General features: G+C 38.7%; 1 protein-coding gene across 2 annotated transcripts in view; it reads left to right on the plus strand.

Annotated features, from left to right (window-relative positions):
• Positions 1 to 25,995, plus strand: part of LOC137267861 (tensin homolog) — a 163,445-nt gene that overhangs the window by 98,279 nt on the left and 39,171 nt on the right. For both annotated transcript variants that reach the window (XM_067802297.1, XM_067802298.1), the window contains one exon: positions 10,847 to 11,382. In XM_067802297.1, the coding sequence (XP_067658398.1) occupies positions 10,847 to 11,382 (536 nt within the window). The remainder of the gene's footprint in view (positions 1 to 10,846; positions 11,383 to 25,995) is intronic.

Below are 25,995 nucleotides of genomic sequence, written 5' to 3' on the forward strand. Positions count from 1 at the left end.
TCAGGCTATGTCCCAGCCTTTCCCATCAGCGTAGATTGGTGCTCTGGGTCAGGAAATATCCCAAAATGTCCCGTCTGCATGCACATGATCAGGCTATGTCCCAGCCTTTCCCATCAGCGTAGATTGGTGCTCTGGGTCAGGAAATATCCCAAAATGTCCCGTCTGCATGCACATGGTCAGGCTATGTCCCAGCCTTTCCCATCAGCGTAGCTTGGTGCTCTGGGTCAGGAAATACCCCAAAATGTCCTGTCTGCATGCACATGGTCAGGCTATGTCCCAGCCTTTCCCATCAGCGTAGATTGATGCTCTGGGTCAGGAAATACCCCAAAATGTCCCGTCTGCATGCACATGGTCAGGCTATGTCCCAGCCTTTCCCATCAGCGTAGATTGATGCTCTGGATCAGGAAATACCCCAAAATGTCCCGTCTGCATGCACATGGTCAGGCTATGTCCAAGCCTTTCCCATCAGCGTTGATTGATGCTCTGGGTCAGGAAATATCCCAAAATGTCCCGTCTGCATGCACATGGTCAGGCTATGTCCCAGCCTTTCCCATCAGCGTAGATTGATGCTCTGGGTCAGGAAATACCCCAAAATGTCCCGTCTGCATGCACATGGTCAGGCTATGTCCCAGCCTTTCCCATCAGCGTAGATTGATGCTCTGGGTCAGGAAATACCCCAAAATGTCCCGTCTGCATGCACATGGTCAGGCTATGTCCCAGCCTTTCCCATCAGCGTAGATTGATGCTCTGGGTCAGGAAATACCCCAAAATGTCCCGTCTGCATGCACATGATCAGGCTATGTCCCAGCCTTTCCCATCAGCGTAGCTTGGTGCTCTGGGTCAGGAAATATCCCAAAATGTCCCGTCTGCATGCACATGGTCAGGCTATGTCCCAGCCTTTCCCATCAGCGTAGATTGGTGCTCTGGGTCAGGAAATACCCCAAAATGTCCCGTCTGCATGCACATGGTCAGGCTATGTCCCAGCCTTTCCCATCAGCGTAGATTGATGCTCTGGGTCAGGAAATATCCCAAAATGTCCCGTCTGCATGCACATGGTCAGGCTATGTCCCAGCCTTTCCCATCAGCGTAGATTGATGCTCTGGGTCAGGAAATACCCCAAAATGTCCTGTCTGCATGCACATGGTCAGGCTATGTCCCAGCCTTTCCCATCAGCGTAGATTGATGCTCTGGGTCAGGAAATACCCCAAAATGTCCCGTCTGCATGCACATGGTCAGGCTATGTCCCAGCCTTTCCCATCATTGTAGATTGATGCTCTGGGTCAGGAAATACCCCAAAATGTCCCGTCTGCATGCACATGGTCAGGCTATGTCCCAGCCTTTCCCATCAGCGTAGATTGATGCTCTGGGTCAGGAAATACCCCAAAATGTCTGCATGCTCATGGTCAGGGTACTGTAAACAGTCTTATTTCCGCACCTTTAAATTTTCGCGAGTGATGGTCACTAAACCTTTTTGCACCTTCTTATTTTCGCGTGGTGATCTTGTTACAGGGGCGTCGCTAAATGTTTTTACATGACACATAGGTGTTATAAAATAAACAGATTTGGGAAGTGATCTAACAACAAATTAATGTAATTGATTTCAGAATTAATCCTTTTTAATTAGGTGTTAGAGCAATGAAATTAGAACGTGATTGAACTGTGTTACTCCAGATGAGCCCAGCGGTGACATGTGATCGGGCAATGACACCTGTATTGTTTTTGTGTTGTTGACTTACCTGAATAGCGTGTATGATATATCTATATTATCATGTTTTTTTATTCTTGCGTCGTGAAGTCTGACGGGAAATTCGCGAAAATTTGGCTGTTTACAGTATATCCCATTGTATCCCATCTGCATGCTCACGGTTAGGATATATCCCATTGTCTCCCATCTGCTTGCACATGGTCAGGATATATCCAATCTGCATGCTTATAGTCAGGATATATCCCATCGTACCCCATCTGCATGCTCATGGTCAGGAGAACCCCATCTGCATTCTTATACTCAGGATATATCCCATCATATCCCATCTGCATGCTCATGGTCAGGAGATATCCCATCTGCATGCTTATAGTCAGGAGAAGCCCATCTACATGCTTATAGTCAGGATATATCCCATCGTATCGCATCTGCATGCTCATGGTCAGGAGAACCCCATCTGCATTCTTATACTCAGGATATATCCCATCATATCCCATCTGCATGCTCATGGTCAGGAGATATCCCATCTGCATGCTTATAGTCAGGAGAAGCCCATCTACATGCTTATAGTCAGGATATATCCCATCGTATCCCATCTGCATGCTCATGGTCAGGAGATATCCCATCATACCCCATCGGCATGCTCATGGTTAGGATATATCCCATCTGCATTCTTATACTCAGGATATATCCCATCGTATCCCATCTGCATGCTCATAGTCAGGACATATCCCGTCATACCCCATCGGCATGCTCATGGTCAGAATATCAGTGATGCCAACCACTCTGATTTTGGAGGAGTTACTCTGAGTTTCAAATGCTAAATCTACTCTCCGATTTGTCTGTAAAAAGCTGTGATTTTTTTAGAAAATACGAATATGTTTATGAATTTAGAATGTTTGAAAGAATTTTAGTAAATAGCTGTTCGAATATGTTCATTTGAGTTAAGTATTTTCTGGTTATGTATGCCCAGAAATTACACATTTCCAGCAGATGAAATCTATTTTTGTAGGGGAGGCCCCCTACCAACCCCCACTGTCAAAAGGGGCTGATCAACCTCTCACGCTCACCCCCAACTTGCACCTTCAGGGCTCGAGAATCGCTTTGGGCGAGGCATGTTTCCTTTTGATTCAGGGTTGACATCTCTGGAATATATCCCATTGTATCCCATCTGCATATATTATTGCTAATGATGTCATTGACTGCATAATCTTAAGATTTCTTTACAAACCACCACCATATGTATGTTTGGTGCAGCAGCATTAAGCAACAAACATTTATAAATGCTTCACCACAGTTCTATGTGAGAAGATTGGACATTTCTTGCTACACGTTACTCATCCAGATGTTGGAAGATGAACTGGTGGATCAGAGGTCATGTTTACTGATGCATTCCTGACAAATAATTGACTGGCTTCACTTGTTGTCTCAGTCCAGTCATGATTAGCGGTCATACGCCATCCACTGCACACACTGCCAGCACATGTACTAGAGTTACCTCCCCCTTGTTTGTTAGCTGGTGCTGCTTCAGAGTTTAGAGGTTGACCTTTTGAACAATTTAACTCCATGTCATCCGAGCGGCTACACACACGGAGACAAACTTTTCATTCGCTCACATAAAATAATTGGAAAAATGTCAGGCTTTCGCATCAAGATTTGTAACTCTTATGACATGATTTATTGACTTGAAGAAGCTGAGGCATGTTGGGCAATTTTATGGAAGAGTTGTTTCATTGTCTTAAATTGGTTTTTATTGATTTCTGTAGGTTTTGACTTTCACACAAGTCAATATTGTTTCAAGTGGTCTGTGTTTGCCCTTTGCTTAGCAGGAGCATCCTCAAATATCTCGCTTGCTCTTTTGAAAGAAATTGAATGCCAACTCACAAATTTGATGTCCCAATGTGATAGGTAGGTTCATGTTTTCCCAGGAGATTTCATTGACCTCTTGAAGTAAACCCTTCCGTTTATGACAGTTTTAATTGATACATTATTTTGATTCATCAAGAAAACATTTCTGTAAAATATGCAGTTGATTTTGTAGAAAGAAAACTTTCCTACAAGCTTGACTGATGTGGCACAGAAAGCCATGTTTCACTGTCAGAAGTGATATTTAGTGTTCTTTATCAGATGCTGTGATCACACCTTGTCTGCATTCCATTCTTTATGTCGCTTTTGTGATATGTATCTATTCAATTTGTGTTGTAGAAGACCAGATAATATTCATGTTTTTTAGATGTGTCTGTAGGTTTTACGATGGTTCTGTAAGAGAAACCAGGGAGGTGCTTCTCTCTTATCTAATGCGTGTGTCTCACTCAATCAGTGTGCATTATTCTGCTGTTAATATATATAGCATTAAGTATTTATGATGAACCAAATCATTGCAGTAGTCACCAAACTATTTTAATAGTATGACATTCCTGCATACTTGGAGCAACATATGCAAAATATTTGATATGAAGATAACTATTTCAAATATTTTCTTATACTTTGTTTTGCTGGAACTGTAATTGTTTTGTTTTTTAAAGCTATTCTGAAGTCAGTACTCTATTGTCTTTGTATCCGTTTGTTTTAACACATTACCTTCCAGATAAAAAGTCATTTCAATTGTTAGTCTACTTTCAGCGTTCATGTGTCTGAATTGAGGAACCTTTAATTTTCAGCTTTCAACATTAGGGTTATTACAAAGTCATCTTGGCTTTCAAAAATATTTGGTCCTGGTGATAATTATAGTTTCAGAAGCAATTTCCTCCACTTATTGCATTAAAACTCTATTTATATATTTTGTTTGCTGACTTGCTGTGAAATTTGTTTGTTAAGCTGATTGCTACTTCCGACATAATTTGTGAGACAAATACACACTGTAATCAGAATCTCGGCATTTAAAACAGCGCCTAGCTTAACAGGAAATACAATTCTAATGGGAAATCATCATGACTAGTGATGTTTTATTGGCAATTACACATTTTCCTTGACCATGTTTGTGCTGTTCATCCCTTGAAGTGATATGATGGAGGTTTTAATCTGCACACAATAGCAACTTCCCACAAAATTATGCTCAAGACTTTGAGGTGCACATTATGCTCAAGACTGCTATTCTGAAGAAAGACCAAATGGGTTGGGCAAGATATGTTCTCTGAAACAAAGTGAAAAGTAATTTTGCCAGCAGAGAGAGGATCAAGTGAGTAGAATTGTAGTCGTTGCATCTGTCTTACTATGTACCTAATCATCAGTTCCATTTACAATTTGTCCTCTCTTATCTGAGCTTTTTGTAAGACTCGAGATGTAATTGACGTTTAATACCATGCTTCTAAAATATATTCCAGGGACATGATCGCTATTGTAAATAATCATACCAGGACAGAAATTTGTTTGAGTGACAACTTGAATAATGGTCTGGTTCAAACTTTACAATTTCCAAGCCATTGTGATGTTATTTTCTCTGTCGACAATGTTCACAACTGGATGAAAATAGCATTACTTGCAAAACATTAGCATGAAATGAATTGATGGTAACATGGCCAGAGGTTACTTAGGAGTGTCAGGAAAAGGGAGATAAACTAGTATCATAGGCTGAGAAGATTAAAGTCTTTGAATAGCATTAGAAGAAATATGCATGATGGCAAGGAGTAACAGATGTCAACTCCTCTAGTTTGAGGAATACCACGTTACTTCATCAGGCCCCAATTTCTCGAAACAAACTTAAGTCTGAGTTTTTACTCAAATTTGAGAAAAAGCATTTCACAGAGTGAACTGAAATGGGCATAAAACTCAAACTATAGGAGACAGGTTGAGTTTGGTGGCAAGATTACTAAGTTGTTTGGGCTTTTATAGTTCAAAAATGCCGTTGAGAAAAAAATTCAGTTTCAAATTGTGAAACTCAGTTTGAGATTTGAGTAAAAACTTAAGTTTGTTTTGAGAAATCGGGGTCAGGTGAATGAAAAAGCTGAGACACAGATAGCTATAAAAGTGCATTTGAAGCAATAATGGTTGACAGCAGGAAAGCAAGTAGTTACTTAGATGCTCGTAAGTAATTGTCATGTTCCTCAAAATATAGGATTTGGATTCTATAAATTCTTACCTTCATCTGAGAAGATTAATATGAAAGTTATATATATAAATACTCCATGAAAAGGAAGCACATTAATCGTGGAGAAATATTCATTTCAAATAGATCATTTTTGAAATGTTTCATTGTAGTGTTGTATTGCTCTGTTTAATGTCAAGCTATCTGATCAGGAAGGTAATTGAATGTCAGACACATTCCGAGACACAAGTAACAGGGTTATTGCATTATGTGGTCTTTTGTTAAAGGTGTAAGGTTGTCACATGATAACTATCAAAACTGCCATGATGCAGATATGAGAAATTTCTTACAAATTGCATGCAGGCTTTGGCATAATTTGTCAAATTTTGGAGGATATTTTACCAGTTACTCAGCCACAACACAACTCACTCAACCCATTGCTCAACAGTTAACTCATATACTCACACAACCACTCTCAACCACTTACTTAACCATCCAGACAATCCCTCATTCAACCATTGACTCAACCATTGATTCAACCATTCAGCTAAGCACTCAGCCAATCATTCAGTCCTTCTCTCAGTCAACCACTCAATCATTCTCGCAACCCCTCGCTCACCCAATACTCAATCGTTAACTCATCAAAGCACTCAATCACATATTCAATCCTTCACTCAACCCTTCACTCAACCTTCACTTACCCCTCACTCAACCATCTAATCAGTCACATATTCAATCCCTCATTCAACCATTCTCTCAACCGTTCACTCAACCATTTATTGAATCTCTCATTCAACCATCCCCTCAACCCTACAGTCAACCCTCAGTCAACCATCCAGTCAGTCACATATTCAATCCCTCATTCAACCATTCACTCAACCCTTCACTCAACCCTTCACTCAACCATCCAATCAGTCAGATATTCAGTCCCTCACTCAACCATTCACTCAGCCCTTCACTCAACCATTCACTCAACCATTTATTGAATCTCTCATTCAACCATCCCCTCAACCCTTCAGTCAACCCCTCACTCAGCCATTCACTCAGTCAACCATGCAATCACTTATTCAATCCCTCGATCAACCATTCATTAACCCTTCTCTCAACCATACACTCAACCATTTATTCAATCCCTCATTCAACTATCCAGTCATCCTTTCAATCAATCACTTTGCTCAACCGTTCATACAACCCCTCACTTCTTATCCACCCCTCTTGTTACTGTTGACTGCCCCGACTACCTTTAAGCTTTACATCACTCCCTTTCGTGCCACAGACAATTGTCGAACATTAATAATAATCCTTAATGTCATGGTCTGTCATTTGCAAAATAATTCAATATAACAGATTACGTCCAGATTACACGATCTTAAGACTCGATTGTGAGCTTGATTAAGTTCATCAGGGATCATGGATGTCTTGTATTTGCATGAAATCTTGTAATGAAGTATTGGCAGCAGCTCAGATTATAAGATTCTCCATGATGGTTACATTCTTCACGTTACATCATCAGTAGGACTGAGAGACTGAGCCATTCATGGCTTGAGCAGTTCATGCTCTGGGAAGTGTAATATACCTTAATAAGGCAGCGGTAGTGTATAAAGATGTCAGTATTCATATCTTGTGAGATTGGCGTAACTATGAGGGAGAATAATTGTACATGTCCAGAGACTGCAGTCTGATGTACGACCATCGTTGAAGCAGGCCAATTGTTCGGGATAATTCCTAGAATATTTCAGTCTTGGAGATAGTCTCGATAACTTGGAATGCTTTTGTGCATGATATTGACCAATGCATTCTTTGATTTATGTGGTATATCTAACACTTTTATTTATTCACCCATCACGATGGAAACTCTGTGGAATTCTATGAGATGCATTTCGTCGATTTCCAGTGATGGATTCCGATGATAGTGGGGATGATGGTAGCCATAGCTTGTCCACTGGGAGTTGTATGTTAGGATTCGAATCCCAAGGCATATACAATGAATAGACAATTTGGTGAAAAAGTTTTTGTGGCTTTTCGAGTTTGTGTTTATGGACATACATGGCCATTACACGGAGCTGTTTGTGACAATCTGATTTTGATGTTCGTTTTGAAGAAGATTGCGTACATTGATGCTGTAAATTAAGTGACAATACTGTAGAGAAACATTTCCATTGAAGTTCAAAATGGATTAAAAAGCTGATGGATTATATTTTCATCTAAGTTGAGTGGCTGATTTGATTTTTTGTGATGTCATCCAATACAAGCAACCTGTGAACTCTGATTCTGTCTTTTGGATGTGAAGCCTTAGAGAAGAATCTGTGAACACTGAATTTACCCCTTTGGTAGCTAGTTAGAGAAACCGATGAACCCCAGACCCATCTGTTTGCCTGGATACGTAGATGAGACTTGGGAGTGATTGAGTGTGAAGGGTAAGGATGTGGGTTTTCTGGTAGACTGAGTATACCTTATTGAATTGATTTGTACATTTTAGTTTTGTCATGCTGTTTTTGTTTGCTTTCTCAGCCTTCTGAAAAGTTTTGATTGAAGGGAATGAGTGAGTGAGTTTAGTTTACACCACTTTCAGCAATAGTACAGCTATATGGTGGTGGTCTATAAATAACTGAGTCTGGACCAGACAGGTCAGTGATCAACGGCATGAGCATCGATTTGCTCAATTTGGAACCAGTGACATGTCATGACAAGCGTGGGTTACTGCAGTCCTAACCCAGATCTTCTTTGATAGATTGAAGGAAGAGGCAAGCTAATGATCATTTCTTTTTCGAGTTAAGGACAATGATGAGCTTCATAGAGCTGCCTTTGCAAACAGTTCTGAGCTTGAATGAAAGAGGAAACAATTACTATTGACTCTATTTCTTTTCCAGCGACAAAAAAACAAATCAATTTGTTATCCATTCACCAATATAAGTCTGGGTTCAAATTTGTAAAAAAAAATATCTTTCCAACTATCTAGATATTGGCTTCTGAAATTACCCCACTATGATGTTCATTTGATGTCGTGGGTATGGGTTTATGGACATAGACTTGAATTGTGTGTAACATTTGAGTTATGGTGTCTACAGATCATTCTAACATTGATATTGGTATGTCTGGAGGATCATTTAATCTGTCTCCTAGACTGGGCAAATATTGGATGGAGCTGGACATCCAATCTTTTAACTTCCAGTGTAGGTGGTGAGATTTTCACTGCCTCTCACGAATAAGTTGTCTAATGGAGGTATTTACATGCAAAGTGTAATGGGCTGGTTACGTTTATTAGCTGTGACTTATTGGGAGACACATGCCTGTTACATGATTGCAAACAGATCGATTGCATAATTTGATGTTGATTGTGTTCATGATGGTGGAGTTTACGACTTCATGCAGTGTTGAAGGAGGAGTGTTGGCCAGCAGTACTTCTGCATGATTGGCGCCATGTATGACTGATAATGGCTGTGGCTGATCCATGTGCAGGTGTGTTGTTTATGCCTGTATTCTACGTTCCCATTGTCTTGGATTACAATCAAATGGTTCTTTGTGTCAGTGCTGAAAGGTGATTCTTCCTGCAGATTCGGATATGTTGTCAACACATCTGTGTTTAATGCGCTCCGTTTGTTTAAATCAGACTTGGTCTCTATGTGTTATGATGTTCAGTGGCCTGACGTAGGAAGGGTATGTTCCCATTACCTCATCCATGTACAGTCATATTACTTCTTTGACTGACATTCTAGAAGTTGGGTGAATGAAGAATAAGAACTGTGTTTATGGATGTACAACTTGTTTATTCTATATAGGAGACATTTAAACATGGATTCTGACGTGGTCATTTGCTTCACAATGTAAGAATCTGTGTCAAAATGTCATCTGTACAGAATAAAGAATTTGTATATCCATAAACAGTCTTCATTCTTTGACACAAGCACTATCTTATGGATTGTTGACAGTTAGTCTTCCAAGACTAATTTAACTTCTTTAGACTCAGGTTTCAGTGTCTAAAGTTACATACTGATGTCATAGTCACAAGTATGAATTTAAATCTGCTTTTTAGGTTAATAAGATGAGACACTTAATGTAGGCAGTAGTGAAAACATTTGACTCTGCCAGACTGTATTTGTTTTTCTGAATCAGTTTCAGTGGATTATAGCCTCCACTGTTGTAAAATAGCGAAAGAAGGTGCTTTAGATTGAAGAACTGGATTATTTAATCCAGTGAAGAAAGATTTGAAAATAGCTTTCTGTAGACCTGTCCTTGTGGATCCACCATGTACCCTCAAGACACCAGTTTTAGATTGAGAGATATCTTTTCATCTTCTATATTAATATCCATTTTTCAATTTTTATAACATTGCTCTTATATGCCGTCAGTTGTTTGGTAGCCGACTCGGGCACTGCACATATATTTGAAAGAGAGCCTTTCATAAACTATGCTGTCAAGTTCATATGAAACTTAGGTAGACTTGCAGATGGACAGGAAGCATGAGTGTAATGACGGACACCTTTCCATCCAGATCAATCCGTAACTTGCCACTTACAAGTAGGCTCACAACAAACATATGTGAAAGGAAAGATTGACACTGCTGATTGTTCAGACTCTTTGTTCACAAGGGAAACATTTGGTGGTGATTCAAGAGCACAATATAATGGATATATGACTGATACAGATATGGTGGTCAAGATGGGCAGATGACAGAATTACTAGTCTCTATTGTGTGTAGTTTGAGAGTGAAGTACTTGACTTCTGCTGGGAGTTGGGAAGCTTACTGCCATGATTTTCCTCAGGGTATATTGTGTGACGGAACAAGGCCCTAGTTCCTCATCCTTGTCAAAAAGATGTGGCAAAAATAGGGATCGGGTGGCCTCTATGTCTGCCGATGTGATGTATGGTCATCAGGGAAGTCTAACTCTCGTGTCTGAATTCATGGATCAGGTTCTACCATTGGTCAGCCTTATCCAGATCCAGCGAGCCTATCACTGTTCAGTGACGTAATTGTGATGTACTTGTAATATTGCAGACTGAAGCAGAAAAACAGTGCCAATGTGAGGTTTAACCGCCGTTTGACACCTAATTTGACCTGCTTTCACTATATTTTTGCTGTGTTGTACTATTTTTCACAATTTCAAATCTTTTTTTTTCAGGCCCGCTACCAGCAGCAGAGGAATTCTATGGCCAATCGCCCGCTACCATCAGTCCCACGTAATCAGGAGTACAACCCAGGGAACCAAGGTGGAAGTCCCCGTCATCGAGCCTCTGTTCCAGTTTGGAGAAGTTTCGATGACAACCAGATTCAGTCTACCTCTAGAACTCAGTCAAATGGCATATCAGAAAGTCCTAAACGTAAACCTCCACGCCCTATGAGCGAAATAGTTCCTTCTTCAACTGCTGGCACGTTGTACGATAACAGGTTCCCACAGAACGGCTGTGGCCAAAGTCCAAAACCAGAGGACCAATCAGGTGGGCTCTATATTTATGGGCCAAACGCCAGTGTATCCAATCAACAAGCTATGTACAGTCCACGGAGAACGGAGAGTCCGACTCGCCAGGGAGGGAATGCTGGGAAAACAACCAGAATGTCACGTGTTGACACAGCCCCTGAACCTGTATTACGTTACCAGAATGATAGTCCTTTTCAGTGTGAGAGGGAAGATTCAGAGTCACCTGGTGTCAGGAAAGGGTAGGTAACTCTTTTTGTTAAATCTTATTAAGTTAATTCCTGTAGTCCGCAAAGACTCATTACACGTGACTCATTAGACTCAAGTGATATGCCCACCAATGGTTTTGATGAGGTACGTTTTTGCTGAAAAATCTCCCAAATTTGGTAAGACTTCCGCCCATATCCCCCCTAAATTGTAACAATGAGGGGAAATTTCTTGGAGTGGCATTTTTAGAAGTTGTATATGTGTTTCAGTATTGTTCCCATTCAGTTAAAACAACATGTTAAAACCCGTCCTTATCAGATGCGGAATACATATTCTGGAGTTATCATTTGACTAGAATGAGACTTAAGGGATACAGGCGGAAGTCTTTACCCAAATTCATTACATTACCCCATGTTTAAAGTTTTTTAGGCAATGATTAGAATGAAAGGTACTGTCATGCCCTGTGCAAATGCAAGTTACCTTTTAAGATTTGTCTTGTTTCATTCTATGAAGAATATCCTTCAAAGGCTGTGCTGGATTTAGATTTTTTTAGCATGCCCTGTTCTAAAACGATCAGGGATGAAACAACAGTCTTTTTGAGGTAAGTTACATATCCTGTGACCAAGATCAGGTTGTAATGCATGATGATAAACAAAATGCCACACAGGGATTTATCAAAGATGCAAATCTAAGTGGCATAACAGGCAAAGTGGAAACAAATCATTATAATATTCAAATTTAGATTTTATGCTGTTCTTAATTTTCATATAGGAATTTTCGTGAAGGAATTGGATTGTTGTGTAATATCAGCCTGTGAGCAGGTGTGGATAAATGCTTGATGCATAAAAACTTTACAATTGGCCCAAAATAATTGATCTGAGAGAATGAAATAAAACCCAGCAGAACCACAGCAGATTTTAGCAATGACTCACAGACTCCAGATACATGTTATTGTAGTAAATTAGATTGTATGATAAATAATATTACTTGTGAAGATAAGTCACAGCTGGATATAGATCTCTTGGAACAATCCTGGCTATACACCAAACCTCATGCTCTGAGTGAACACAGCAAAGTATCGATCTTGTGCTTAACTTTTGTCCCAAATATCAATCTGTAAATGTATTGCAAGCAAGTATGCGAGAGTGTTGGATCCATGGTCTAGTAGGTGGAATGCCTGCATGTGGAGCTGAGGATTCATTCCACAACCTACACAGACAACAGAATGACCAAAGTCAGCATGAAGGCAGAAGTTAGAACCTTTTACATGTCCCCTCTTGCAGAATTTAGGGGTTTATTAGATAAAGTCCTTTGTCTCAGGTTAGAGTCTGTATACAAGCCATACTTGGAATCCTTTTTTCATGTAACCACTTCTTAAACTGCAACACTTTGGTGGTATATTAGGTCTTTGGTACCCCTTTTACAGTCCATCCTTAGACTCCCTATACTTTGTTTAATAGGTCAAATTTCAGATTCACCTTGTTATTTGATCGCCTTTCTTGAACTTAGTGAATCAGTGTTAAAGCATGGACTTACTGCTTACTTCTTACTGCTTATTTTATTGCATAAAGCGGAATTTCAGTGTCGATCTTTTCACCATTTTCAAGCTGGAAGTGTACCAAATCTACACCAAAATGTTGCTCTTTGAAGCGAAAGAAAAAGTTGTTATCCATAAAATCTAGTGCTTTACCACAAACCCACATTGATTTGTCTCCTTGGTCTGTCACCAGACTTGGCGCTGTGTCATCATGGATCTGCTTTATGTCTGTACCTGCATAAGTAGGAGTTCACATAAATGCTAGTATTTCTGTTTTTCATAGGCTCACAGACTGTAAAGAATCATTTTTATTTTGTTAGCTCATGAACGTAAACTGAGAATTCAGTTCTATGTTACGCTGTCCCCAGCAAATGTTTTGAAATACATGATATGTGAGTGTATTACATGGATGCTCTAGATGCTCACATTTATTGTGAATGAAACTTACAAGACCAGTTCCGCAAATCTTTTCACACCTAGAATGTGCACATAAATTGATGACGTAGAACACCTCACCTGTCAAGAATATCATCAATGTTGCAACTTTTGAGACGTGTGTGCAGTCGAGGTCTTTGAAATTTGCCGCCAGGAACGCAAAGTAGTGACGCAATAAACTGAAGTATGTGAAAGGTGTTTGCGGAGAAGTCACGCGGTTTCCATATATGGAAAAGATCATGGATGCTCTACACATTTGCAAGACTGTTAATGTAAGAAACTCACATTTAAATTTTTCAAAATTGATCTGTAGCAGATCATAATTGCAGACAAGTAAAAGAATCAAACCTAATCTCTAACCAAAGCTTTATTGACTTATTCTCTGTCATGTTTGACCTGTGAAGATAAGGTTTTCAGAAATCCATGGCAAAAATGGAAACAGTAGTCAGACTTGCTGACTTGGTTGACAGTGATGTCATTGTATCCCCATTGCGCAGATTGATGCTCTTGCAATTGATCACTGGATGTCTGGTCCTAACATGATTATTTACAGACCACTGCTATATAGCTGGAATACTGCTGAGTGTGTCGTTAAGCAACAAGCAAACAGTCATATCTACTGGTTTAACTGTAGTTAGTGACTGAAATACCCATGGTACAGAAGTATTGATCAGTATTTAGTTTCGTGCAAACTCACTGCAAAGGCAAGCTTTGGCACAAGTGATATATTGATTAGAAATCAGGGGAATGCATTTATGCTGCAGCTGCAGACTTAGATAAGACCAGTGGTTGTTTTACTGACGTGAATCCATCTGCATGTTCTCAGATGAAATAGAACTTTTTTGAAATTCCCTTTCAAACTGTCGTGATTTATGCTGATGAAAACCTAAAAATCAATCGTCCTGATTTATTAAGATAGTGTCAATGATATGTTTCATGATCTCGATGCTTATTCATCTAAGTGTTTGAGTATCAGTGTTTCTTCTTGTTTTGTTTTACTTTTTAAAAAGAGGTTTTATGTTTACATTTCAAAAGTTTTGGTTATTTCTTCTTCATAACCTGTCAGGAAAGACATTTTATTTTTATGTAAGACTTGAAGCACCATTCATTGTGTTTTACAGTTACATGGAATACAATCAGGCAATCCGGTTTATGTATTTTCTGGTGATTAACACAATAATTTGTTGCCGTCATGAAAATGTGGTGAGTTTGCTGGTATTTTGTTTTTGTATATTTCACTCGAAGATCACTCATTTAAAAACTTGCTTATTTTTCAAGATTTGAATTTTTTCCACTTTATATATTTTTACACACCAGTGACAGTGTATGATTACCCTTCATCCAAATTTACAATTGTTCTATTTTGTGCATCACAATTCCACAAAACAAACATAAGCAGCCAGTTTATTTGTACAGAACCACATGGACAAATCCCACAGCTTTTCATATCCTGTCATTTTTCGTAATTTCATATTTGAGTTCAGAAGTGAAGAATTATGTTGACAATACTGACAATCAAGAAGTTTAAACAAACAGAATTTATCAAGTCAATTCCATATCTGGCCATAAAGAGTCTGTTGTCTCCGTGTTCTGAGAGCTGTCAACACAGGGGAATGTGCAGAGGACTGCTGCCTCTCAGTAAACTCAGTATTTGGTTTTATTATAATCCTAAGCATTTGTGTTTAGATCATATATGTCATTGCCATATTGGGTACGTGTTTGTGGTTACAGTTGTAGACTTTCAGTGTGCACCTGCTGTGAATGTCTTTCATTTTTTTTTTTTTTTTCATAAATGAAATGTTTGATTGACCCTGTGAGTCCTTAACACTGTGTTCATAAGAGGCGACTAATGGGATCAGGTGGCCAGGTTCGCTGACTTAGTTGACACGTCACCAGTTCTCATTTGTGCAGATCAATGCTCATGCTGTTGATCACTGGTCCAGACTCAATTATTTACAGACCACTGCCATACAGCTGGAATATTGCTGAGTACAGAGAAAAAATAAACTTACTCACTCATCACTTTGTTGATTGTCAAATTGTAAAGTTTTTAGATATTGTGCGGGATCTAGATGTGTCAGCTCATATCATCAATTTCTCTAAAGAGTTATCTGTGAAGATCTGGATTAGAATTGGTCATCAGTAACACATGCTTGTTGTAAGAAGTGCCTAACTGGATTGGGTGGTCAGACTCACTGACTTGGCTGACAAACGTTATCATATCCCACGTTTGTAGATTTATGCTCATGCTGTTGATCACTGGTACTCATCAGTTTTCATATCTATATTTATATTCATTTTGTTGTTTTAGTTGGATTCCTATTACTAATGGTCCCAATTCATCATCTTTCAAATTCTTAAAGGGCCGGTGGGGTAGCATAACGGTTGTAGCATCTGGTCTTCACGCTGAAGACCTAAGTTTGACGCCCCACATGGGTACGATATGTGAAGTCTGTTCAGATGTCCTTAGCTGTGATATTCGTAGGATATTGCCAAAAGTGACCCATAGTGATGTAGATAAGGTGCTATGCAAGTACTTTGATATTATTGTTAAAAACATTTTCATTCACTCAGATTGTTAAACTTGTATCCTGCCAACACTGATTTTGTGGAATGTAGACTACTTTTGTTAATAGACCGCATGTTATCTTTCTCAAATTTTAGGCAACTAAGGTGCGAACTTTAAAAGTGTGAAATACTTTGCATATTTGCCAGATGAGTACTGATGCTTCCTGCTGCTGACACAGTTTGGCTGCTTGATATGCAGCATATAAGATTAATAAAGTGTCAGATGGAAGCAAATTAAAAAAAGATGAGTGAAATTTAAACCTAAGAATAAGACATGTCACACATTTTGGAGTCTAGACCAAAAAGAAAATTGACTTGTTGACATTTTCTTATCAACAAACAGGCACTTGTCTGATATCGCTGTTACCATTCTACATTCCACAGGACCTGCCATTGTTAATATGACAGGACGATAGATGTTATCATATATCGGCAACATGTCACGATGGTGTCTTTGCTTCACTAGGAGATATCCTGTAGCGTCAACGTGTGGAGCTTGTTGCTTTTGGACACATGGAAAAATAGGACTACAATAGTACAATGATTATTAGATAGCGTGCATAGATACACTGGCAAGATATGGTTATGCTGTTTGTTGTCTAAAACTACAATCAACAGCATTTGGACTGTTTGACAGCAGGTTGTAAATAACTGTGTCTGGACCAGACAGTTCTTTAATTAATATTAGGAACAACAGTCTCTGTTGTCAAGGTATAATAACATGCAATCAGCAAGATTCATAGGGCTGGACTACCCAGTGCATAAGTCACATGAAACTACGTACATTGGTTGCTGGAATCCCCATTTGAATCCGGAATTAGGGTGGTGGGGTAGCCTAATGGTTAAACCACTTGTTCATCATGATGAAGATCTAGGTTCAAGTCCCAACATGCATATAATGTGTGAAGCCTATTTTTGGTAAAATCCACCATGATATTGATGGAATGTTGTTAAAAGTGGCGTGGCGTGGCGTTGGTTTTTTACATTTACATTGCCAGAACAACTTACTGCATGTACTCATATGTATTGCAAAATGATACAATCTTCATAAATACATAAGTACTGTAGACAACTGTGACAAAGAAACAGACATTAAACACAATGGCAATGAATAAAGATACAGATAATTCAACACAAGCATATAGTGCTCCATTCTATTATCAGCCAGTCAGAAAACAGCAGTCACATTGTGAGTGAGGTCCTTAACGCTTTCTGGTGTTTCCAAACTTAAACATACTGCTTTATTTAAGTCAAATTTCATGGAATCACTAACGATTTATTTATACTGTGTTGAGTGAATGTTCTTTTTGTCAGTCAGCAATATTTGCAGTATGAGGTCCGATACTTAATGAGGCCTAAAGAACAATCACGTCCATAGGCTACAGAGACACACAATCAGCCATGTCAACATTTAGTAATCACTAACTCCTCATTAGTCTGGCTTCAAGAGAAGGATAGCACACCAAACTACTCTGCTCAGAGCCCTCGAGGGAGCTTAGGGTATTAGGAAGGAGAGGTCCAATATAGAGCACTGGCAGATCAAAGTCAGCCACTTTGTCAGGGACCTTCCACTTCCACCATCAGTCTGAAGGGTAAATAGAGCAGAGAATATATGATAATCATAAGAGATTATTGTTAAGGGATATTTTAAGTAAATCATAAACCCAGCTTCAAAACATTATAATCAGTAGTCCAATTGATAGAAGAGAAAATGGTCTCAATATAAGCCCAGTTAATAGTTCAAAGTTGAGAGCAGTTGGTAAAACACAAGTCCACACATTGGAGAAGAAACCTTTGGTCAGCCGCTTGGTTGGAAAATACACATGGAAAATGCTTTCACCTGTATCCTATAGGAGACGCTGAGGTTTTTGGGAGACCATGTACATCACTGTATGCCTGCTTGCTTGCTTACTTCCATGTGGATTGACCTGTGCAGATCTGTGCTTGGCCGTCAGTGTTAAATAAGTCCAGTCCAGTAAATTTTGTTTTCATTTGGTTCATCAAATAAATGGATGGATGGATGGATGAATGGATGAATGAATGAATGAATGAATGAATAAATGAATGAATAGGCAGGCTTGAGTGGGTTTCTTGGTAACTATGTTGGTTCAGTGAGACTTAAAAAGTCTATATCTTGCTGTGAATATCTATTTGATCAGAAACTGATGTGCATAGATCTGTGAGGAGTGACATTTCCACTGGTTTGTGGATGACTAATCGCCACTGGTTTGTGGATGACTAATCGCCACTGGTTTGTGGATGACTAATCGCCACTGGTTTGTGGATGACTAATCGCCACTGGTTTGTGGATGACTAATCGCCACTGGTTTGTGGATGACCAATCGCCACTGGTTTGTGGATGACTAATCACCACTGGTTTGTGGATGACTAATCGCCTGCCTCTTCCTAGTGTCGTCATACTAGGTCATTGGTTTTTTGGTAGTTTCATTCCAATTTGGTAGTCAGATGCCATGGATTAGATTCAGAGGTGTCTTTGAAATGGTCCCTACAGGCAGATGAAAGAGGTTCCTTAAATGAGATTTTTACATATTCTGTCCATTTTATGTTATAAATCTTTGTTTACATCTCCTGTCTTTCATGAATATTCAACTAACCGCAGGTCAAGGGTCAAGTCATAAGTCCAAGATTAACTGAGGCATTCTTTGCTTCTTTCAGTACTATGAATATGTGTTTGTGTTCATTGTTTCGAAAAGCCAAATGCTTCTCATAGAAAAACTAAATGGTTATCAGCTATTTTCAAAACATGAAATGGTAAAACCAAAATACAGTCCAAGTAAACTTAGTCTCTGTGTATTTCATTATACTCCACCACTGAGTCTAACAGAACCTAGTAGAAGCTCGCTCCAGGTAATCCTTAAAGGTCACATGCAACGTAAAACACAACTTTGCAGATTCTGGTACCTTTTGGTATGCACATACCGAGACAAATCATAAAAAATGCCAATTCAGCCTATAAAGTTGAAAAAAATGCGATGAAAAAAAAGCCCGCGAAATCGGAGTTCAAACGTTTCACTAAATTCCCCCAGCGCTGGGGGGAAAACTGGTTTCAACGGCTGTGCTGTGCTGCGTCCATAACGCATGCGCAGTGAATAGATTCGCGGAGCTTGAAACAGTATGCATGCCCAGCGGCTGAGGTCATGAGCAGTAGTCTAATCTTGGTTGTGTACACAAACAAGTAAATAATCTACTCGTTACGTAAAAAATCTTGTTGATTGTGGTAACCAGTCTCTGTCACAGAGAAAGATCAGTGTCTGGTTTATTCACACCTATATGTCTGTCTGCCTGTCTGCTAAAGACAACATGCAATACACAGCCTCAATCATTGACCATGTGCAATTTCAAAAATAACTTGATTTATGACGCGTGCACCCGAGTCCCGTCTCTGCCGCATTATGTAATTAGGCACGTGTGATACACATGACATGTTTTTATGTCTGTAGGTTGCAAACAAACTACAGCCATTTTTTTCGGATGACTGGATCTGACAGAAACTGGTGCAAAATCTTGTCAGTTTCAAGTCCTGCTTAGTACTTGGACGAATGACAGATTCCAGTAGTTTATCATCTCTACTGAAATGATTTTTGATTGGATCGAGCGAAAATTCAGAGAACACATATTTTCCAAACCCAACATCTCTATACACATTCTTCATGGATAACGACTTCATTTAATGTATATGATTTTGTTTGACAACAGTATATGAATCCATACTGAAACGAGGCATCAAGTACACAAAAAGAAGTTGTTATCCATAAAGAATCTTACTTTCTTGTGACTGGCTATACTTCTAAAATGCCCATCAAACAGATCATCTTTCTGTACTCACAATGAACCCTCAGCATATCAGCAAATGAAACAGCCAATCGGAAGCCGTCGTTACACTTGAGTGCATATCCACCCGCTATGACTAGGTTCGGTCTCCCGAGGGCTTCGTTTCGGGGGTAAGTAAGCCCAAGTACAAAATATTGCACTTTTGAATCACGATTGTACACTTATAACTTTGTTTATTTGTTTTTTTAAAAGCAGCAATGTATATTATATGTCATGAATAAGTGATAAATGTGTTTTAATTATGTTTGATTTTTTGGTTGCATGTGACCTTTAAGCGACCAATGTCCGTCCAATCAAATGAGAGACGGTTAAAGGTCACATATACTCTAGGGGGTGCAAATGCATAAATCAGTTGACGTTGTTGTAAATGAAACTTCATCATTACCTTAAATCGACCTTTTTGAAAACAGGGCACAATTCTCAGTTGCAAATGAAATTTCAACCAGAGTGGCGCATCTCCATGACGTAATAGTAAGTATAGATATGAGGGTCTATGCAGAATTCATCTACATTTCAGGGGGTAAAGTAGTTCGTTTACAGGTTTGTGCAAACCTGAAATCGTGCAAGCTGTTGTGAAAAATGAAAGCTACATGTTTTCACAATCCACTATCATTTAGTTTTGTCTCTTGCTTTGCCTAGTTTCCGAGTTGCAACCCTTGTTTTCATAGACGATTCTGTCAAAATCACTTGGTGTTGCTAGGTTGTAATCCATGTTAGGTGGTATAAACCCACACATTAATTGTCAGGTTATTTGTTATCATTTACTTGATGCTCAGTTAATGCATTTATAAGAGGTGTAATTAGTGGTATCGCCACTTAGATTACCCAACAAAGGCCCCCATTTGGCATTTCTTGTGTCTGCATCGATCAAAAGATTAACCGATAACACACTGATTGATTAATTACTTTCATTCGGATAATGGGGATTTGTCGATAGGTAGTGTTTATGTATGCTATCTTTGGTGACCAATGAGACTATACAGCAATGTGAAAAACCTGAAACGATGCATCATGTTTTCGTATATTAGACTGTTCACGGACACATCACTTGGGAAATCTGCAGATGAATTATATATCACTCGTTTTTGTGGCTATTGATGGATACATTCAACGAACAAGGTAATAGCCTGACATTGCTGCTATAACTTTAATTTGTTTGATTTTAATATTTGCATTTTGTTTTTATTAAGCTGTCGTAGCTTTCAGCAGAATCATTGTTTTCGTCGTGAAGTGTAATGACACAGACGGCATACACTAGGGCGTGCGTGCGAATTATGATTCATATAGGCAAACTATAAAATGTCTAGATATTACATTACTGATATACATTCGCTTCTTTTCATTATGTTTCAAAATGCATACAAGTATGATTATAAAGTAATAAGGATTATGAGACCAAATATAAAGACGTATATTGACAAGTGTCTACATACTGGTGAGTGAATGTTACAAACTAAGTAAATTTAGCAAGTGAAGAAATTTATCGCGCAGTATTTTCACTTCGATCCTCTCACTTATGATATGTTACAGGTTGTGTCATGCAAACTCCTTTTTGTAAAGGTTCAAATACATATTTAGCTACTAGTAAAAAGTGGTTTTGATTTTCTAACAATGAAAACAAACCATAATCTCATTAATTCAAATGGACATTAGTCTGTGACTTCATGATTTAAAAAATGGCAGCGTTCTGTCAGAGGATAAATATTACTTAAGTTTGTTTTCACCCACTTCCAAAATCATAATTACTTTTCACTGGTAGTAGAATATGTATTTTATTGATGGACATTAGGATTTTACATGATATTACTTATAACATAACAATTTCCTTCTTGGAAGCAAGGCGGGGGTTGATATAATATTACTTAAGATAATATTGTCACTTCGACCACAACCTCATTTCCGAGGAAGAAAGCGATATATCCATGCAAAATCCTTTTGGTCAGCAATGTGTAGTAAGCAATCTTGATTTTATAAACTTGATGAAACTTGAACTCCATTTTCTATCCTGGAAGCGTGGTAGGGGGCGAACCATCCGATTTAGTATATACCACAGGCTTCCACAATGCTCGCTTTGCAGGCACAAACAACCAATTTAAGCACAAACTATGGGATCCGGTGGAAATCTATGCATTGTGACACCATCACCCGACCCCCAAGGAGCAATTTGACGGCAACACAACATTTCGTCATGTCTTTGGTGACATCGAGAAATCAGCAAAATGAAGAGCTTCATACACATTTTCTATACAACTAACTGAAAATTGTTCCTTCTATGATGTCACTGCAGGGCTCTGGCGACAGAGCTACGTAACCTGTCTGTGGTTTCATTTGCAGGCAAGAGAGTGACAGAGGGCTTTTTAGCAACTTTTAAACTTTGGAGTTTTTTTTTTAAAATGGTGTTCTGTTTATGACTAACCGGAAGTCATTCATATGCAGTGGTAAAAAGAGTACCAAAAAATTTAATTTAGTCATTCTTTAAATAGATTTAACCAATCAGACAATGGCTACTATTTAGGGATCGGAGGGACTTTCAAAATATTCAGGTTACTGATACAGATCTCTCCACGAACAAAAATTGTGGTTTCTGTTGACATGGTTACCATTAGCTAATATTTCCGCAAGATAACATCCTTGAGTATTGCCCAAAACACTGTTTTCAGAGACTGTTTACATACTGTTGTAATAGTTGTATGTACGCCATGTGCATCACCCGGAAGCGAGCGTACGCTAACCTTTTTTTTTTTGGGTGCGAACCTTTTCGAGATAAAAAGGTATGTGCGAATGTCCATTTTTGTGATTTGGTAAGCTGTGATCTGATTGGTCAATCTCAAAGGTTACCTGATGCGACCTCCCATAAGGTTTTGTTAGACTCAGTAGTGGAGTGTAATGAAAAGTACTGAGGATAAGTTTACTTAGACTGAACCAAAATATTGTCTCTCAATTTTGTTAATTACAAAAGAGATTAATTGGTTGTGGTTGTTCAATGATCCAGTGAGTGAGTGAGTTTAATTGTACCCCACTTTTCACAATATTTCAGCAATATTACAGTGGTGAAACCAGAAATGGGCTTCCCATTAATGTGGGTAATTGAACCTGGGTCTTCAGCATGAGTAGCAGCTGATTTAATCACATGGTTAGCCCCTACAAAGTGTGTGAATCTACCCTTACAGTATTGAAAATTGTTCATGCTATCAACCACCGGTTTGTCTGATCTGAAACGTGAAGAGACAGTTTGAACCAATGCATAGACTTAACATGATATGTTTTGGAAGACACTTATGTGGTCAAGGGAATATGTTTTTTATGTCACTGTTAGCAGTATTGAAGCAGTATGAAGGAAATGGGGTCACCAGAAAATGGGCATCACACATTTTACCCCCATGGGAAATCAAACTTTGTCTTTGGCATTATGAACAAATGCTTAAACCACTGGGCTACCCCCTCTGCCCCATTGGTCTAGTACAATGCAGTACACTTCGTGGCATCCACATGTAATATGTGTTACATTTGACCACTTTCTAAAAGGCATTGTGTGTATATATACACGATACACAGATGCATGGATGTTTCAGTGACTACCTTTCAAAAAGGTTTTTCATCCCTGTGTTGATTCAAAGAAACATTTGTTTTCAGTCTCCTCTGTAATCAGTCACCTCTATGAGGAGACATATTTGAAAATCTGAATACTGAGCAATGTCTCTTTAAAATCTTTACAACTGTAATTTCTCCACCTACATCTTCGTGACTATGTGTCATGTAAGTGGATGTTTTGAAAGAAGCGAGAGATTATCAGTGTAGATAATCGCGCAAGTGTTGACAGTTGTGACACACCCTATTGTCTTCAGATCTTGTCTACAATTCTTTACGCTCCGAGAAGCACTCTGTATTTCTGTACATGAACATAACACTAGCCTTTGTGTTGGAGGAAGTAGACACCATGTTTCAGAAAGAGATTTGACAGGCTAGCATCGGGATGATCTGATAACTGGACTGGTCTGCCCTCGATGACAGGAAAACTTCAAATGATGTGTTTTCATGTTCAAGCATTCCAACAATTTCAATGTCCTTTGGTCGGTATTGTTAGAATCTGTTGAGTCACCTATAAAATGGCTTCTAGCACTTCCTTGATAATATTTAGGTATAGAACCTCCTTATGGTATCATTATTAACACCATAGTGCTTCACAAAGGCACACATACCATTCAGGTAAATTGCACCACGTGTTTAATGTCAGAAGTAGGAAGTAAAAAGTAGATGGAAAATTATGTGAACTCTTTATGAATATGTTTCTCGATGATTTTGAGCTTTATGTCACTAAAATATTATGAACTCATGGGGTCCTTTCCTTGAAATTTGCATCAACTTTATTTCAGTCCTGCAATCTAGATATTATTAGCTCAGACACTGAGGACAGAACAAGGACCACTTCTTGGATTGTTAACACTGTGTAGCCAAAACGTGTACCAGATCACAATTTTCAAGCTGAAACTGAATGAGTGCCAGGTCTTGCATACTTTGTTACCTCCGCTGATTTCAAGCATCATTGCTTTGTGTCGTTTATCCACCAAATATAGGTAAATGACATGGATTGCATTTTCACAATTGTCAAGATACTCCCCAATAACTGCTGAAAAATGTCAAGATACTCCCCAATAATCACTAAAAATAATTGCTGAAAATGGCAAGATACCCAAATAACTGCAGAAAACCATCAAGGTACGTTCAATAAAAAGTGCCAAGAGGATACCGCAATAACTGCTGAAAAACATCAAGATACCGTCAATAACTGCTGAAAATATCAAGATAGTGTAAATAACTGTTGAAAAATATCAAGGTACTGTCAATAACTGCTGAAAACATCAAGATACACTCAATAACCACTAAGAAAGTCAAGATACTCCTAATAATAGACCAACAGCTAGTCTCTGAAATGAACATATTTTACTGAAAAAACGCTCATAGTGAAAAAAAATAATATAATGAAATGGAGCTTCATTTTCAGGAGCTATGGAAATCTAAACTTGCCACATTTTCTAGACTTGCGTGGGCTTTCTTGGATATATATACTTCAGTGTCTGTACGACAGACTATCCTAATGACTGTTGAAAAATATCAAGAAAACCTAAATTCCTGCTGAAATGTTAATGGGAGAATACATCCCATGATGCAACTCCATATGGCCACAAGCACTGAGTGACACCCCTGAGAAAGGAAAAGAAGAAAAGCAACTGAGAGTGGACCACATAGGCTGCAAATGAAATGGGAAAAAAACCATGGATAACTGTTTCTGTATATCAGGATGCTATTTTTATGAACAAAAAATTAGATATGTTACATCAGAAGAGAAAAAATTGAAATGGTTGTTCATGTGGACATGTTTAGCAAGTTGTGTCAACATTCCCCAGGGATATTCATAGGCAGGAATGTCGTTAGCTCAGATAGTTCCAGTAAGGCATTTTCAAGTTGATGCTTGCTACATTCTTCGTGAAACATGAACATTCTAGGTTTCGATATGTACCAATATGACTTGTAGATTAAATTAATCCCATTCTTTCGGGGTACAGTCATCTGGAGGTGTACATAGGGACACAAAGCTGATACTTCATGGAAAGCTGATCTTGGATCTGGCTACTAAATACACAATCTTTTGGGGAAGGTTCAGGAAACAGAAGATGTACTCAAGGGAGACAATTATGCCATGACATTTGTCTATCAAGCTGAAACTTTGTCGATAACATCAGTATCTATCAACATGAGTTGCAAGGGTCACACCAGTGGATTGTTTCAAGGGACTAGTGCTGTCAAAACCCAACAGTCTCACTCTGATTACTGGAGATTGCAGACAATATCTCACTTCACGCAATTGGAGACTTCTGAAAATAGATGAGAAATAATCACGTAAGCTTGCTGTATGTATGTGTGGGTTGTCGGAGTAGTGTTACTGTCTTTGCGGTGTGTTTGTAATAAAGATAAAATATATCTCCTTTAGGTGTTTCTTGATTCCAGATACAAGTATATTATTTCACATAATGCGACCTTTTGAGAAGTTTTGCTAAGAGTTATTTTCAATAATATTTTGTTTAAATGCGATCATTTACATTCTTTGTAAGGTAATAGGAATTGTTTTGAAGCTAATTTCCTCCATGGCATTGGAAATCCACTTAAGTACTACGTGAAGGTCTTTTGGGGGATCATTTCAGTTAATGGGTTTCAAATATTGGAACTAATTCCTCCATTCATTGTACATAAGGTCCAT

The sequence above is a fragment of the Haliotis asinina genome, chromosome 16 (assembly GCF_037392515.1).
Source record: "Haliotis asinina isolate JCU_RB_2024 chromosome 16, JCU_Hal_asi_v2, whole genome shotgun sequence".
Lineage (NCBI taxonomy): Eukaryota > Metazoa > Mollusca > Gastropoda > Lepetellida > Haliotidae > Haliotis > Haliotis asinina.